The sequence below is a fragment of the Xiphias gladius genome, chromosome 22, assembly GCF_016859285.1.
Source record: "Xiphias gladius isolate SHS-SW01 ecotype Sanya breed wild chromosome 22, ASM1685928v1, whole genome shotgun sequence".
Lineage (NCBI taxonomy): Eukaryota > Metazoa > Chordata > Actinopteri > Istiophoriformes > Xiphiidae > Xiphias > Xiphias gladius.
The window spans coordinates 17,525,220-17,541,497 of record NC_053421.1 but is presented as its reverse complement, the minus strand read 5'-3'; the positions used below and the strand labels follow the sequence as shown (position 1 = coordinate 17,541,497).

The 16,278-nt window shown below is 42.4% G+C and overlaps 1 protein-coding gene across 1 annotated transcript; it reads left to right on the top strand.

The window, feature by feature from the left end:
- Positions 1 to 91: 91 nt before the first annotated feature.
- Positions 92 to 9,513, top strand: trim46a (tripartite motif containing 46a). Its single transcript, XM_040116718.1, has 12 exons — positions 92 to 332; positions 1,283 to 1,541; positions 2,190 to 2,340; positions 3,230 to 3,428; positions 3,515 to 3,661; positions 3,750 to 3,845; positions 4,347 to 4,600; positions 4,767 to 4,888; positions 4,991 to 5,320; positions 6,191 to 6,420; positions 6,555 to 6,622; positions 7,619 to 9,513. The coding sequence occupies exons 1-12, from the start codon at positions 273 to 275 to the stop codon at positions 8,064 to 8,066; spliced, it is 2,364 nt and encodes a 787-aa protein (XP_039972652.1). The 5' UTR covers positions 92 to 272; the 3' UTR covers positions 8,067 to 9,513.
- Positions 9,514 to 16,278: the final 6,765 nt, after the last annotated feature.

The following is a 16,278-nucleotide window of genomic DNA, read 5'->3' as shown; positions in this document are numbered from 1 at the left end:
ATGCGGCTGTGCCTGTAGCCTAGCTCCAGGCACCCCCCCCATTTCTACGACGACTCTTTGCTTTGAGACAGACAACACATAATCAGCGTGTACGCAACAGCACACATCGAGGACAGAAGACCACCCAGAGCAAATCTGTAGTGAGGGTCCACCAGTCCAGGCCTATAGGTTCGTCTCAACGTCTGTGCGGCTGACACAACCTGCACTTCGGCATTTTCCACAGAACAGAGGGTCTCTTCGCCGTATCGCAGAGACGGTGGCTTCGTGGAAGCATGGCAGAGGCGGAATTACAAACCTTTACCTCTATCATGGACGCGCTGGTTCGCATTAGTGTAAGTATGACGCTCATCTTATTATCTTTTTTATTTCCACCGCTCGTGCCAATTTCAAACGAGGTATCGCATCCTACATGTATTTTCCCCTCCATTTGTACATTTAATCACAGAATTTTTTCCCATATTACCTCTCCACCCCTCCGAATGCACAGGTAGCGTGTGTACTGAAGGTATGTGAGGCATTTCTACCTTTAGGAGATTTTTTTTGTGGCATCTATTGAATCAAAGAGAGATGGCTTGCTCTTTGGCCAAGCGCTAGCGCTGTTGGCGGAGGCAAGAACGCAAATAAAAAATGATAATGCATTGGATGTTTCGTGCTTATAATCAACAAAATATGCTAACAGCGGCCGTAAATGCCTTCTTACGGGCCGCACACGATGAGAAGGCAGAGATGACGCGCGTTGTCATAGAAACGGGATGCTGCGTTTAGCAGCTGCAGCACTGGAATTGGGCCGACACAACCAGTGATACACGTGAGATACCGAGGCCGGCGGCGACAAACTGAGCAGAAACAAAAACTGAAAGCTGCGTTTATTCTATTGATTTGAAAAGCTTCCCTATGGGATAAAGCCCCCATACTCTGCTGCCAACCATGGTATCCTTATGCCAGATCTTGCTAAGCTAATTCTGCTTCAGAATTTTTCGGAAGGAAAAGGTGAAACGAGATGCCTCCAATCATATTAAGGGAGACGGGCTAACACCTGAAGTAGTGGAAGGTTATTTTCCTTCTACATTTGCCCTCCCTGTGCTCTGCATACCCAACAACAGCCTACGTAACCAGTGTCTGCAGCAGCTCCCTTTCTCGCTTTTGACTCCTACACATCTCATATACATTTTGTTTTCAGGTCACAAAAGGTGCAGAATTTAAAGAGAAACAGATTTTTTACTTATACCAGTGACTCAGCCTTTATCTGGTCTGACTCCTCGTTCAATTCTCTCTTCTCCAGTCTAACATGAAGAGTATGGAACAGGAGCTGCATTGCCCAGTGTGTGATGAGATGGTGAAGCAGCCCATCCTTCTGCCCTGCCAGCACAGTGTGTGTCTGCTGTGTGCAGCTGAGGTGTTGGTACAAAGAGGTTACCCTCCTCCAGAACTCCCCCCGGAGCCCAACTCACCGGCCTCCACACCCAACACTCGCTCCCCACGACAGGCACGCAGACCCACACCAAGGACCCCCGACAGCCTGGAAAGGGTCCTCAGAACAGGTTGAGAAAGGATGTGGAGATTTGGTTTTTGCATGTGTGTGTTTGGTACAACTGGTTGGGAATTTTAAGTGAGCTATTAATAAGCTTTTCGCTTGTGCGAGAGCAAAAAAAATGGTCTGATCTCAGCATCCTAGTGACCAAAGAGTTACGTTATGATTTAAAAATGCAGAGATGATGGTGTGGTGTGACGCCACCGTCCTCTTACCATCTGACTTTCATAAATGATCTAGCTGACACAGTAGCTGCTTTATCCTGCTGTACACCCAGAGTTTTATGCACTGATTTCATGACTTATTTAACTGCATGTAGAGCAAGGGCCACAGAGGCAGAGAGTCAAGGAGGCAGAAGAGGCAGTAAGCATCTGTCGAGCAGGTGTGCTTTCAGAGTGTGTGTGTGTAAGCAAACAGCATTTCCTCCGCTGTGAGCTGACCTTTATTTATTCCTGTGTTGTATGTAGATATATGAGGGACAAACAAGAACTCTGCTTTTTACCTTTTCTCACATGTCCTTTTCTCTTAATTCTCCATTTAAATGTCTATTCATCTACATACAAATCTTCCATTCTACAAACACTCACTTTGTTCCCTCTATATCTCCACCCATTTCTTTTTGTCCTTCATCTCCACTACATCTGTGTCCTTCTCCCAGTGTGTGGGACGTACCCAGGGCGAAGGCGGAAGGACGCGGCCCCTCCCCCCATGTTGTTCCCATGTCCGTCCTGTCAGCAGGACGTGGAGCTTGGCGAAAAAGGCCTGGCAGACTGTCTCCGCAACCTCACTCTGGAGCGTATTGTGGAGAGGTGCGCATATGCACAAACACCATAAATACAGTGTATATACTGTAGCAGACAGAGTCACAGGCACAGTCAGGTGTAGTCAGGGCTTACACTGCTGTCTCGAATAAGTCCTATGGGGTGCTGTTATTTCATCCGATGATCATCATGAGGATATTAACAGAAATCAGAAACAGAGTAATCAGGGTTTTAGAAAAAATACCTTTAACCACTACTGCAGGCAATGAAGAAAGGTAGAAAATTAGGGGCCAAGTCAATACTGCTTCATAAATGAGACAGGAAATCATTTGCTGGAAGGAGTTTCAATAATGAACCTTTGCTTCCAAGGCTAAGCCTAAGAGGAGATTGCAGGAACAGATAAAAAAAAACTGCAGTGTATGACAGCAACAACTCCGGTAAAATGGTTAATTTTAAAAAAAAGTTAAGTCGGCCAAATGTAGACTGAAATACTTCACATCCCTCTTAAATGTTAATCATTGTCTTCTCTTATCAGTTCAAATAGTGAAGATCAAAGTGAGAGGAGCTGCTTTTGAAAAAATGTTCTAACATGGGGAGAGAGGTTATGGGGATAGGCAGTTTCCCAGTTTCACACGCAGCAGTTTCATGAGTGCAGCTGCTCCGTCCCAGCAAAGTGGTTGTTTTGGTCAGGACAGTGTGACGTTGCAGGCTTTACTGCGCAGAATGCACAACAAGGCAACTGCCAGTGATGTATCCAGGTCAGGCAGTTACACAGTTGGACTCCTAACTACTGAAAAGAAAGCAGGGCAAACCCAGATGAGCTTAATCTTCCCTCTCTCAAGTTTAAAGGACTCCTTCTTTCTTGCTTTCTTTCTTTGCTGCTGCAAAATTGCCTTACCCTTACCCTTATCTCCCTGTACCCCTATCTGCCCTCTAGGTACCGGCACACAGTAAGTCTGGGCAGCCTAGCCATCATGTGTGGTTTCTGTAAGCCTCCTCAGTCTCTTGAGGCCACTAAGGGCTGCGCTGACTGCAAATCCAACTTCTGCAATGAGTGTTTCAAACTCTACCACCCCTGGGGAACGCCCCGAGCTCAGCACGAACACATTCTACCCACCAACAACTTTAGGCCAAAGGTTTGTCTGTTTTTGTGTTTTATCACATGACATACAGGAGCTTTTCTTCTATTGTCATTGTGCCATAATCCTCCTTTGTGCTCTAGGTCCTAATGTGCACAGATCATGAGCAGGAGAGACTGCAGTGGTACTGCCGTAACTGCCAGAGGTTGCTGTGCCCAGTTTGTAAGCTTCGACGTGTCCACCACGGACACAAAGTGTTACCTATAGCACAGGCCTACCAGGCCCTCAAGGTGAGTTTGTGTGAAGTCTGCTTGGACTGTGTCAGGGTCCTGATCAGGATCCAGCTTTGAAATGTTTACTTGTGTTTTTGTCCAACAGGACAAGGTCACCAAAGAAGTCAACTTCATCCTGGCCAACCAAGAGACAATACAGAGCCAGATCACTCAACTGGAAGCTGCCATCAAACAGATGGAGGTGAGCTAGCTTTTCTGATTTGCACTACCTCTGCTTTGTCAAAGCACCTCTTTCGTCAGTATCTTTGTAAAAGTGCAACATGCATACACTATGCTGTGGTCTACACAACATATCATTATTATTATTTGTATTTTATTTAACAGGTTGAAAGTGAGTGTTGGCTTGGAATTGAATCCATGTTTCCTTGCAAAAAGCAAAAGTTTTGACACTAATCAACAACACTCTTGCTTGGAGGAGACTACATTTTTATTGTCCTTTAATACAGTGGATATCCATCCCCAGTCTCTCCCCTCTCACTTAGGGGACGGATAGTATTAGAGCGCCCACTAGAGGCCTGGGGCTCTACTGCCATGGCACACCCCTCTGCTGGTAATAGCTAAACCATTGTCTCTGTGTCGCCATTCCTAATCTGCCATTGTCTCTTCACTCAGTAGCAAGAATCTGTTTACCTTATCATATTTTCTCCCCATTCATCGGGTTCCTCTCTCTGTCTTTCTATAGGCCAACAGCGCAGTAGCTCTGCAGCAGCTGACCCACTGTATCCAGGAGCTGGGAGCAGCTGTAGCCGAGCGTCAGGGGGTTTTGGCTCTGGCCCTGGAGGGATCTCACAGCTTGAGGGAGGAGGCCCTGTCTGCTCAGGTCTCAGAGAGGTGTGGTCTGCTGGAACACGGGGGCCTGATGGCCTACACACAGGAGCTGCTCAAGGAGACCGATGCGCCCTGCTTCGTACAGGCTGCCAGAATCACTCACAACAGGTACCTGCAGCAAACACACAATCAGCTGAATCCTAAACTTTGGAGGAATTAATCGGTTAGACTTGGCTTGTTGACATCTCTCTGTTTTCTTTCTTTATTTTGTTTATAACATTTTTGTTTCCTTTTTTTCTCTTCTTCTTTTTGTCACTCTGTCTCTCCCCTCCAGGCTGATGAAGGCCATAGAAAACCTCCAGTGTTTCTCTCTTGCTGCTGATCCGTCCTTCAGACATTTTCACCTGGATGCATCCAAAGAGGTCAAACTCATCAACAGCTTGGAGTTCATACGTGGTGAGCTTCTTTGTGCCCGTAATATGAACCCTTCAAAAGTGAATTTTTTTTGAGGTCAGTTAATGTAACCTGTATCCCTCCATTGCTTTCTTTCATCCACAGCCCCACTGGCTCCAGTCATTGACACTCAGAAGACATTAGCTTATGACCAGCTGTTTTTGTGCTGGCGCCTGCCCCAGGACTCTGCCCCGGCTTGGCACTTCTCTGTTGAATTCCAGCGACGAGCAGGAGGAGCTGGAGCCACATGGGGCGGCACCAGATCCCCTAATGCTTCAACAGCATGGCAACGCCTTGATGAAGTGAGAGGGACCAGTGCTGTGATTGACCGACTGCAGATGGACAGTGTTTATGTGCTCAGGGTGAGAGGATGCAATAAGGCCGGGTTTGGAGAGTACAGTGAAGAGGTGTACCTCCACACTCCACCAGCACCTGGTGAGATATGTAGCGCTATTACATTACATTATCGATTTTTTTTTTTTTTTTATGTTTTACATTTCGTTCACTACAAAAAAAAGTCTTCACCTTCCCACTCTTCAAAAACAAGTGAGGCAATTTCTTGTTTCCAATGCATGAATTCATGGATTTATAAGAAAGGAGTGTACTGTAAATAGATACAAGAATAAGTAATATGCCTCAAGATTGGGATTGTTTTAAAAGTTGTGAAACAACTTGGTTTGAAACTGTTGGCAGATACAGTATTTTAATATGAATATATTTACCAATTTTCGTTATTTTTCAATTGATTCACTAATCTTGATAATTCTTTTCTCTCCATCCCTTAATTTCCTCCATTCCCACTTTTTTTTTATTTTAGCATCTTCACCAAGTCTTCTTTTTTTGTTCTGCATTCCAGTTTCATCCCAGTCAGGCTCTTTCTGCTTCTGTCTTTCTTGCTACAGGTCTGTCTTCCTGAACTTTCAAAAATTCTTTGTTTATATTGTCCATTTTTTCTCCTGCTATTATTCTACATAGTCTTCCATTTACAAAAAAACAGTTAATCAAGCACTTCATTATCTAATCATCTGAAACAATATATAGTTAGAGTGAATGTTACGCCTACTCTGTTTCTCATGTTTACTGTTAAAGTCACTTCCTATTTTCCTCTTGAATACACCTTTTTCTCTTGATCTGCCTCTTATTCACTGTTCTCCTCCCACTCTTATTTAGCTCTTTTTCCATAATGTGTTCAGACTTGCTGTAGTCTGACTCTGTCTCAGCTTCAGGATCTAATCCTTCCTCCCTCCTGACCCCTCTCCTTTTACCTACCTTGCTGTCTCCCTCCCTATTCAACCCTCCTCCCAGTGTTGAGTTTCTCCTTGGACTCTCGCTGGTGTTTGCATGCTGACAGGCTGGCACTGGGTAAAGGCCAAACCTACGCCCGCAGTGTGCCAGGTCTCTCCCTCCTGCAGGCTGCTGACCGCACGCTCACTTCTTGCCACTTGACTTGTGACCTGCTAGTGGCTGACTTGGCTGTCACTCAAGGCAGACACTACTGGGCATGCTCTGTGGAGCCTGGTTCGTACCTGGTAAAGGTGAGAGGAAGTTTTGTGGGTCAGTTGTTTAGCTATTATATTGGCCCGTATATATGGAATTAGCTTTCCCTTACATGCTAACTCAAAGTGGAGGTGACCAAAGCTTTCTGTCTTTCTGTTTCTCTCTCTTGCAGGTGGGAGTAGGGCAGGAGACTAAGCTGCAAGAGTGGTTCCATCTCCCTCAGGACATGGCCAGCCCTCGGTAACTAAGTCCTACTATCTTAAATATGCGACAGACTTAAGAACCCACAAGCCTGTTTCAAAAACCAAACTTTGTTTCTTATGGCAACAAATATAACGCACTGAAAAAGAATTGCAGATGTGATTGGTATTTAACCCTTTCAGATTTATTGATAATGCTCCTGTTGATGTGTCGCATTCACTGACGTACCTCCTATACAGGAGATTAAGGGCCATGCCAGAATTGTCACTTTCCACATACTTACATCAGGATTCATTTATTTTTTAATTCATGTTTGGGCCCCTCTTGGGGAAGTGGAACAACCTCTAAATACAACACTGCATAATATCTGCGGCTGTAAACAGAGTTGATGAGAAATGTGAGACTGAAACACAACAGTAAAGTTTTAGGTCGTAAAAAATAAAACATTGAGCTGAAAGATGCTCAAATGCTCTGTGGAGCTGAGGGGAACGGCAGGGTCGGGTGATAACTGCCACTAGGGTTCAACGAGTGAAAGTAACCCTTGATAACATCAGAAGAAGAACTTACTCACTTTTTGATTTTTGCTGTTTTTTGGGGTGGGTTTTTTGCACCGCTAAAACATGTTTTATCACAAAATTCTTTAAAAAAAATATTTTTTCACTCTGCTTATGTCAGCTGTGGTTGTTCCTGCTTTGCTGTCCACTGCATGGTTTAAACAACGTCCCCTGATCAGATCATTACATGAAAATGCGCACTCACATACTAAATTTGGATGACAATACCAGAACTATACAATCTAATAGTATGTGTTAGGAGCTGTTCCAACAGATTGGTCACAGTAGGGATGTCTTTGAGGGGACATACTCAGACCATTCTCTGATATTAAGGTAGCGTCACAAGTGGAGCGTTCTCTACACATCTTCTGGTCTTACTGGATTTAAACATAAAGTATTAGATACATTAGGTACATTTTCATCCTCACTTAGCTTTTCTATTGTTCAGCCTAATTTTCTCCTCCCCTCTGCCTCCCCCCAGCTGTGACCCAGATAGTGGCCATGACAGTGGGGCAGAGGACGGCCAGGACTCCCCTCCCTTCTGCTTCCTCACCATGGGCATGGGAAAGATCCTGCTTCCTCAAGGACATGTTCACAGTCAGAGCCAGGGGGACAGCCAGAGCCATGGAGGAGTGCACTCCCAAAGTAGCGGCCACAGTAATCTGCCTCACCGTCATACTGCTCCTCTGCCACCCCGACTAGGAGTGTGTCTGGACTGTGATAAAGGACGAGTCACCTTCTATGATGCCCACTCGTTGCGGATCCTGTGGGAGGGACATGTGGATTGCTCAGCTCCAGTGTGTCCGGCCTTCTGCTTCATTGGCGGAGGAGCCCTGCAGCTGCAGGATCTTGTGGCCAATCGGAGCATTGACGAGCCGCTGCCACGGAGGGTGACCATCCAAACACGAGCAACAAATCTCAGCAAATAAATAAGGAGACAGTTTATGAGCACACTAAGAGATCAAGATGAAGGTCTGTCTCATGTCTCTAGAGTTAAAGGTGGTTTATATTCACCACTTAATGTGAATGGATAATTAATGGCCTTTGATACTCGATTGAACTGTTACTGCTAAATATGATTACGTTTTTCCTTTCAGTGTGATTTTTGAGATCTGACTATAAATACCTGATGTTCTTTTGCATTTGCACGTGAAAATATCAAATCTCTCTTTTGGCTTGATTTATTTAATTTTTTTTCCTGCTCTCTTTCTCCTTGACTCTGGACATTGTGGCTGAAGTGATTTTAGACTATGCAGAATTCCGTTGACAGGGTTGGTCAAATACCTTTACAACGAGTTAAAAAAATTGATTTGCAGTGTAAGAAAAATCTGCCCTCCCTTTACACTTGTCTTAGTTTGTCCCATAATGACTGGACAACAAAAGTTGCATGCAAGTGTAACTAGGATTCATAATTTACATACATATGCAGATAACTGACTGTCACCTTGTAAAAGCACCTCAGATGTACTGTATGTCCAATTTTCTATCTTAATTTTTTATGTAGCCTCAACAAGTGTTAACAATGTGTACATAATGCAGAATTGGAGAATAGGTATATTCTTTGGTTGTTGAATTGTAAAGTTCTGCTGGCTCATGTCAGGACCACGTGTCTCGGTGTCTCGACAGTCCCACTTGGAATTTCTATAGTCACTGTTTTGCATTTCAAAAGGACTTGTGTGGCATTTCGGCTGGGTAAACATGCTAAAAGCTGCCACAGTGTTTTCAGATTACAACAGAAATCACAATAAAAAAAAAAAAAAATGTTCTCATCATGCTGGTTGACTTACAAAGATGTGAATACATTTCAGTGTTTTACATTCTGACACAAGTAAAAAAAATGTTGTTGGCCTATTTGTTCAGTATTAAACTGTGGTGTTTGAGTGACTTGCGCGTATATTAGTGATCAGTTAGAGGAAGTGGATGAATGACAAGGTAAGCAGCTGAGGTAGATCTATTTTAAGAGCTCCGGTTGACTTTAAATTTGACTTTTATTCTATAGCTTTTGTTCTTCCTACTGAAACTGACAATAGCTCATTTACAGATTGACTAAGGTGATTCACAGTTATGTTTAGGGAATGTAAGAGCCCAGTTTGGTATCATTTCAATGCAAGAGATTGTCTATATTGTAATATTTTCAAATCAACTGGCTCTGACTGTATTTTGATATATAATATGATTTGATTTTCTGGTGTGTGTGTGTGTGTGTGTGTGTGTGTGTTTGTGAGCTCTGGCTGTGACTTTCATGCCTTTAATAACTTGTGTAGACTCCTGTACTTGTGTTACAGCACAGCACTTGAATGACTTTCGACTGTAGCATCTCAGAAATCAGAATCTACAAATTTAGACTTTGCCTTGCTGGCAGAATGTTTCAATCTTTTCATGAGAAACACAATAAATGACTGATAACTGTAACATGGAGTCACTTTGTGTCAAATAATGATCACAGTAGGAGCTGTATATTATATATATTATATATATATATTATATATATTTGTATTTACGGTATTATTAGTAAAGGTTGCCTTTTTTTCTGCTCTCATGCAACAAAAACTGCTGGAAACAGGAGTGGCTGTTTTGGGAGCAGTCCCATTTTTATTATTTCATCACTTGCTCTCCTGATACAGTTTCTTTAGTGTATGTCCTCCCTATTTTTTTTAGAACTGACAGACTTTGAAAGTCTAATCCACCCTGGCAATCACAGAGAACTCTCTTGGTTGTAAACCACTTATTTTCATCATACCTGTCATGTTGCCAACCTACAGCTAAAATTATAAATGCGTCAAATTGTCGCGTGCTATTAAGTTGTCACATTTTAACTGATTGTAAACACCAGAAAAAGCAAAAACAGACTTGCTGTTTAAATGTCACGTAAAAACTGATGTGTGAGTGCATGGTGCCAACCTGCATGTCAGGGCAAGGGTTCCCTAAATCTTTCCAGTGTACCAGAACTGCTTGAATAGGTAAAGTAGATGTTTTGTGCCACGGTGTTTAAAAATAATAGTCCTGTTCTATTCAGAAACAGGACACACTTTAGTGAACCTGATACAGAACTACCGAAAAAGAGAGAGGGGAGCTAAGAGCTCAACATCTGGGTTATATGTGACTGTGAGACTTAGCAAGAGAAATGAGCCGGTAGATGAGCCAGTTGGACTGGTAGTAAGAAACTTGTTTTAACAAGCTACTATTACCCCGGCAGTGACAAATAGGGATTTTCCACAAAGGTTAAAGAGTTAAGTATAGATATTGTGTAAAGCCAGAATGATTGCACATTTGTCATTATCTTTTTAAATGAACAGGGAGCGGTTACAGTCAAACCAGGGTTGGAGCTTTTCTAAGCATAACCTGTCTGCTGCAGCAGTTTGCAGTAGTAAAGGTTTGCCATTAGGGGGCGACATTGTTTGTGCTTTGATTTCCCCTACCTTCTGTAAAAAAGGGGTTAGTCAGCAGCAGGTGTAAGATGGGTCAACAGTGACTTGTCTGGCCACAAATCTCTGATGACATGTCAGACATTGCAAGTTAAAAGCTTTCAGCCTCTGTTTGGTTCCTCTGAACTAGTCTTTGTGCTATTCACTGCGTTATGCCTGGAAGAATATCTCACTCCCTCTCCTTGTTTCTCCCTATTTTTTTTCCATTTTTCATACTTATTTAATTTTTAGTGATAATGTATATAAATAAACATTCATTAAAATGGGCATGTGCTTCGATCAGCCAATACTAACAAATTTTCATTTGCAGACCCTTGACAGAATGCACTTGCAAAATTCTGGAGTTTCTCATACACTGCATTAATTACAGTTAGCTACATTACATTTACACCGCACATAACAAAAGTGACATAGTAAAAAAAAAAAAAAGGGACAAAGAAAGCCTCCAACAGAACAAAACTGCAAAACCTACATTAATAGTACATCGGTGCCCACTATAAATCTAAACATGGTTAAACTTGGACGCAAGATGTGCCATAGACAAAGCATCGACTTAAGTGTTTTCTCCCTCGTCTTTATTCCACCTCCGCAGGGCTCTGGTCCCAGTGTGGTTGCATAATTTCCTAGCTACAGCTAAGTTTAGTTTACATGTGTTTACCTGACAGAACTCCTCCCCACAAAAGTTAGACCAGTGTTTTTCTGTGTTTGCAGTCAAACATGTAGGCGTGAAATTCACCTACATTTTCATCTGAACTTTCTTGTGTTATTGACCTTGTAAGTGATTTCGTGACGGGGATATTTGATGGAGTTAGTCAGAGGATAAGTTGAATAAGCAACCAAGTTTAGAAGTTTAGAATTTCTGATGAATACAGATGTAGGTGGAATTAAAAGATATTTTACCTATTTTGTTTTTCTTCAAATATTTCATACATCTAAAGATTCTCATTTTTTAGGGTTAAAACCCACTGCCACCGACTGAGATTGTCTGTTTGGAGTCGTTGCCTGTGATTAAACTACAGTATTTGAATAGCCAATAAAGTTTTGTTTCATGCGTTGGCATTGATTGAAGCAAACTGATAAAAATACTGAGTGCCATTTGGAATAAGTTCCACACGTAATGAGGTTTAGCGAACTTTCAAATGCGCATACAGTGCAGGAAGCTGCGGAAGTGCTTGGTAATGCAAGCACAGACTCCAAGTGCCCTGAACAGCTGTGTCTCCTGTCTTTCCTTAGCATCTCTGCAAATCACAGCGGACGTGTATGTCCGGCATACATCATACACACATACACACACTTTCCCCCAACATACAGTAAAAGCCCCAAAGTCACTCTATAAGTTCCAACTGTGGTTTACACTTTTTCCAAAAGAGAAAAAGTCTGAAAATGTATTTAAAAGATGGATCTAATCCAATGGTATAAGTTTGTGAACATCACCAAAACTATTTTTGTCTCCAACTACACTGAATGCCCCCACACATCAAACTCAATCAAATCCAAATCCACTTTACATGGTTGCCATTCAAAACACTTCCAAATCCACATTTCCAAACACACACTCTCACACAAACACACACACACAAATCTGCCACATGTGTGTGTTCGGGATGGTTGCCAAGGTGTGCAAGCATGCTCAGACAGGACCAAAGTCTCGCAGACTCTGTGAGTATTTATGTATGAGTGTGTGTCATTTTTAGACTGGAAAAACATTAGCTCTCTGTCTGCAACTATACTGTGACACCTGTTTGGCTTGATTTTTAATTGTATTCTTCACAACTATAACCTGCTTTGTGGCCTTTTTCACTGTACAAGTATTAGAAATTATTAAAGAACACGACTAAGATTATGAGGTTTGTGAGTTCCATGCAAATGTATTTATTTAACTTTTGTAACCAGCAAAACACAGTGATAGATACAACTTTATTGATTGAGTTGAATTAAATATTGTGCTTCTCACATGTAATGCTGCTGTCATCAGGTCCACTGATTTCAAGCCCAATTGTTAAATCTGAAATTTGAGTTGTTAAATCTTTGAAGTTCTGCCAGTAAAACAGAAGCATACCAGACAAATGATTTATATCAAAGGTGAAATGCATATGTTCATTTTGCTGACAGTGTTTTGGTCCATAGGCTGTCCTCTGACAGCTTAATGACTAGCTGTCCACAAATCACTTCACTCACTGTTCCCATTCTGAAGGGCCGCAGAAGCAGGAGAAGGAGGAAGAGGAGGAAGGGGGAGGGGGCAAAATTATTTGGAAGACAGAGACAGGACATGCTGAACCACACTCAAACCCTCAGGACACACCGGAGGTTCTGCCTGTTAATCTATTTCCGTGGCAGAAGTACAGAGCAAAGGTCTTTTAGCACCAACTGGCACCAGTGAAAGAGCTGAAGAGTCACATTTTTGCATGTGTGTTTGTATTTGTATGAGAAAAGGGAAGGTGGTCTTTGTGTGTGACCTACGCTGTAGTTCTCATGTGAACCCCTCAGCTGTGCAACCTCCAAGCTCTGAGGAGAAACATGCTGATCATAAAATCCAAAGGCGGAGAACTTGGTGAAACTGGAGATAGAAAGTCACTGGCTGCTCCCTGCACATGGTTCCCCTATAGATACCTACAGCACCAACTGCATTTACAAACTAGGGAGTGCATGCATATGCATGTATACCAATAAAAAGCTATGACATAAAGCTTCTCTATGAATCTTAGGGCAACATTTATGTACATTGCTATGTCTGTCAGTGAAATCTCCTGCATATCCAAAAAGCTTGAAGTGTTTTTTTCCTTTGGTGAAAGAACTCCTCTGCTTGTAAAATCCATATAAATCTTAGACTGGCTGACAGTTTCACAATGCAGGCCTTATTATCACTGCAGATGATCTGAGTGTACAAAACATGGCAGTCAACTGTGTGATCATTTCATAAATGAAGACGCAGGAATGTGGGATCACCGAGTCATTTTTGAGGAGTGAAGGGTGAAGGAGGAGACTGATGAAGTCAGCAAGAGAAGGGGTAAGATGGCAACAAAAAACAACAGTGAGAAAGAGATAAATGAGATGGCAGTATGGAAGGAGAGGAGGAACAATAGCTGTCCATGGGAATAATTAGATCAATAAGTCAAAGGAGGAATGTGACTGTGATGGGTGAGGGGTCATCAGGAAAACTGAAAGAAGCACATTCCTTTTTTCTCTCGTTCTCTTCAAAACAGCAGCTGGGACAGGTGTGCTTTTACTGATGGCAGAAAGTGCACAGGCTGCTTACTGCCTCCCAGTGTGCTTTGTTTATGCTGTGTGTGTGTCTGTGTGTGTGTGTGTGTGTGTGTGTGTGTGTGTGTGTGTGTGTGTGTGTGTGTGTGTGTGTGTGTGTGTGTGTGTGTGTGTGTGTGTGTGTTTATATGCTGAGTATGTGCACTGTCTGGCTGCAGACTGCATGCAAGCAGAGACTTTGTTGTGTGTAATTACCAGGGAAGCAAACCCCATAGATCAGAGTTCATCCATACTGACAAAAATAGACATCCGAATGCACACATGGTGTTTGTTGCGAAGAGACTGTTACAGTGTCTGTGTAAGAGACAACATGCTGTACATACAATGTGTGGACGCCTAAAGGATGTGTGCAAAAGTCAGCTTGTGTGTGTCTGTTGTTTAAGGAGACAGTCTCTACTTCAGGAAACAGAGGGATCCTGTTTGTGAGTTGTACCCATTGTTCAGCTGATTACACCCCCACCCCACACCCCACTCCGCCCCACACATTAATACACAAAACATAGGCCTCATGTTACCATTTGGCTGTTGACCATAGACCTGTACACATCAGCGTAAGGGTCGGGCTTTGATTTCCTGCCTAACACTTGACACGTTGTCTCTTCACAATAAAATCATAGTTTCTAATGAGGGGTGTGTCGAACCAGTCTGTCTGACTCCATGAATTGTCCTCCCAACCTTATTGATGTCTGTCTCTTTCACCCAAAGAATGGACAACAGCTAACACTCCCTTATCTTCTCCTGGACTCATCATTTACTCATTTTTCCTACCGCCAAATTCCCCCACCTTCCTTTTCCTGCTATATGACTAATTTCTATTCACAAGGCCCCACTTTATCACTGTACCTGTTTATCAGAACATGCTGTTTTATATTTCTAGTCAAGAGCAGACCTGATGACTCTGACTCACTCGTTTGCACAATCCTGTCCCAATTGTTTTAATAAAACTTTTTTTATTGAACTCTCCCACTTAACAAAACAAATCCATGGAATTCCATTATTCTTGTCCCAAGTTTGACCTTTTTCTTTACTTTTCTTTCTTTATACACCTTTCCCTTCTACTTTTTCATCTCCTGCTCACATTTTTGTCACGTTAGCGGCTAGACATAGCAATGTCGTTCTGTAGTTCACCACTTTGGTCCAGACTGAAATATCTCAGCAACTACTGGTTGGATTGCCATGAAATTTTGCACAGACATTCATGGTCCACAGAAGATAAATATTACTGTCTTGTGTGATTCCCTGACTTATCCTCTAGCGCAAGCAACAGGTCAGAGTTTTCATTTATTTAGTGAAGTATCTCAACAACTACTAGATGAATTGGCACTGGATTCTGTAGAGACATTCATGGTACCCATCGGATGAATCCTCCTGAATTTGGTGATACCCTGACTTTTCCTCTAAAGCCACTATGAAGTTGAGATTATTGCTTATGGGTGAATAGCCATGAAATTTGGTAAAAAATTGCTAACATTATCATCTGGTCAAACTTTATTTGTACAGTACTTGGGTTTATGACTGTACCTAAAAAGCTAATGATATCAGCCTCAGGTGTACTTTGTGTTTTGTGCTAATTAGCAAATGTTAGAATGCTACCACATTACATTAAGAAGACAAACATCTTAAACATTATACATGCTAAACAGTTAGCAGTGTCACTGTGACCACATTAGCATGCTTTCATTGACGTTTAGCTCAAAGCACCATTGTACCTAAGGACAGCCTAACAGCTAGCTGTTAGCATGGCTGTAAACGCTTGGCTGTAAACACAACTACAGAACTACTCTACTACTCTACTATTCTTGGCCCTGGTTTTATTGTTTCCTACCTCTGTCTCATTTATACATTATTCCTCTCTGCCTTCTCATCTCCTGCTCAAAGTTTTCCTTTTCTTTCTAGTTCTTCCTTTCAACTGTAGCTAATTATCTCCTGCTCCCAGTCTTCTCAGCTTAGCTTTTCTCCTGCATAACACTCAATCCCAACACAATACTGTGTTGTGTCTGTGTGTGCTCTTTCAGTTGTAGGCTCTTTGAGCTCAGGAAGAGAGGCCAATGTTACACACACATACACGGGATGAGAACCTCTGGCGTGGCCTTTCCCACCACTGCCCTCTCTGTATCAACATACTCACACAAACAAGCTCATTTGCACTGCTGCACCATCAAACAGGCTTTTGTCTCTCTTGCACAGCCACCCCAATCACACACACACACACACATACATACACACACAGTTAACCCCACACATCTGCATGTAAGCTCATTACTGCATCCAAAACAAAAGCCTCCAGACTACAGAACCATTCCTCCTATTTCAAGTGTCAAGCGCGGCTTTGCTGGGCCTTTGCTGCTGAGCAAAGGCCAAAAAATGTTTCATTTTCATCTTGTTCAAAACTTTATATCCAATAAGCAAATAAAAGTCATTGATGGGTAAGATAAAAATTTATTTACATAGCACC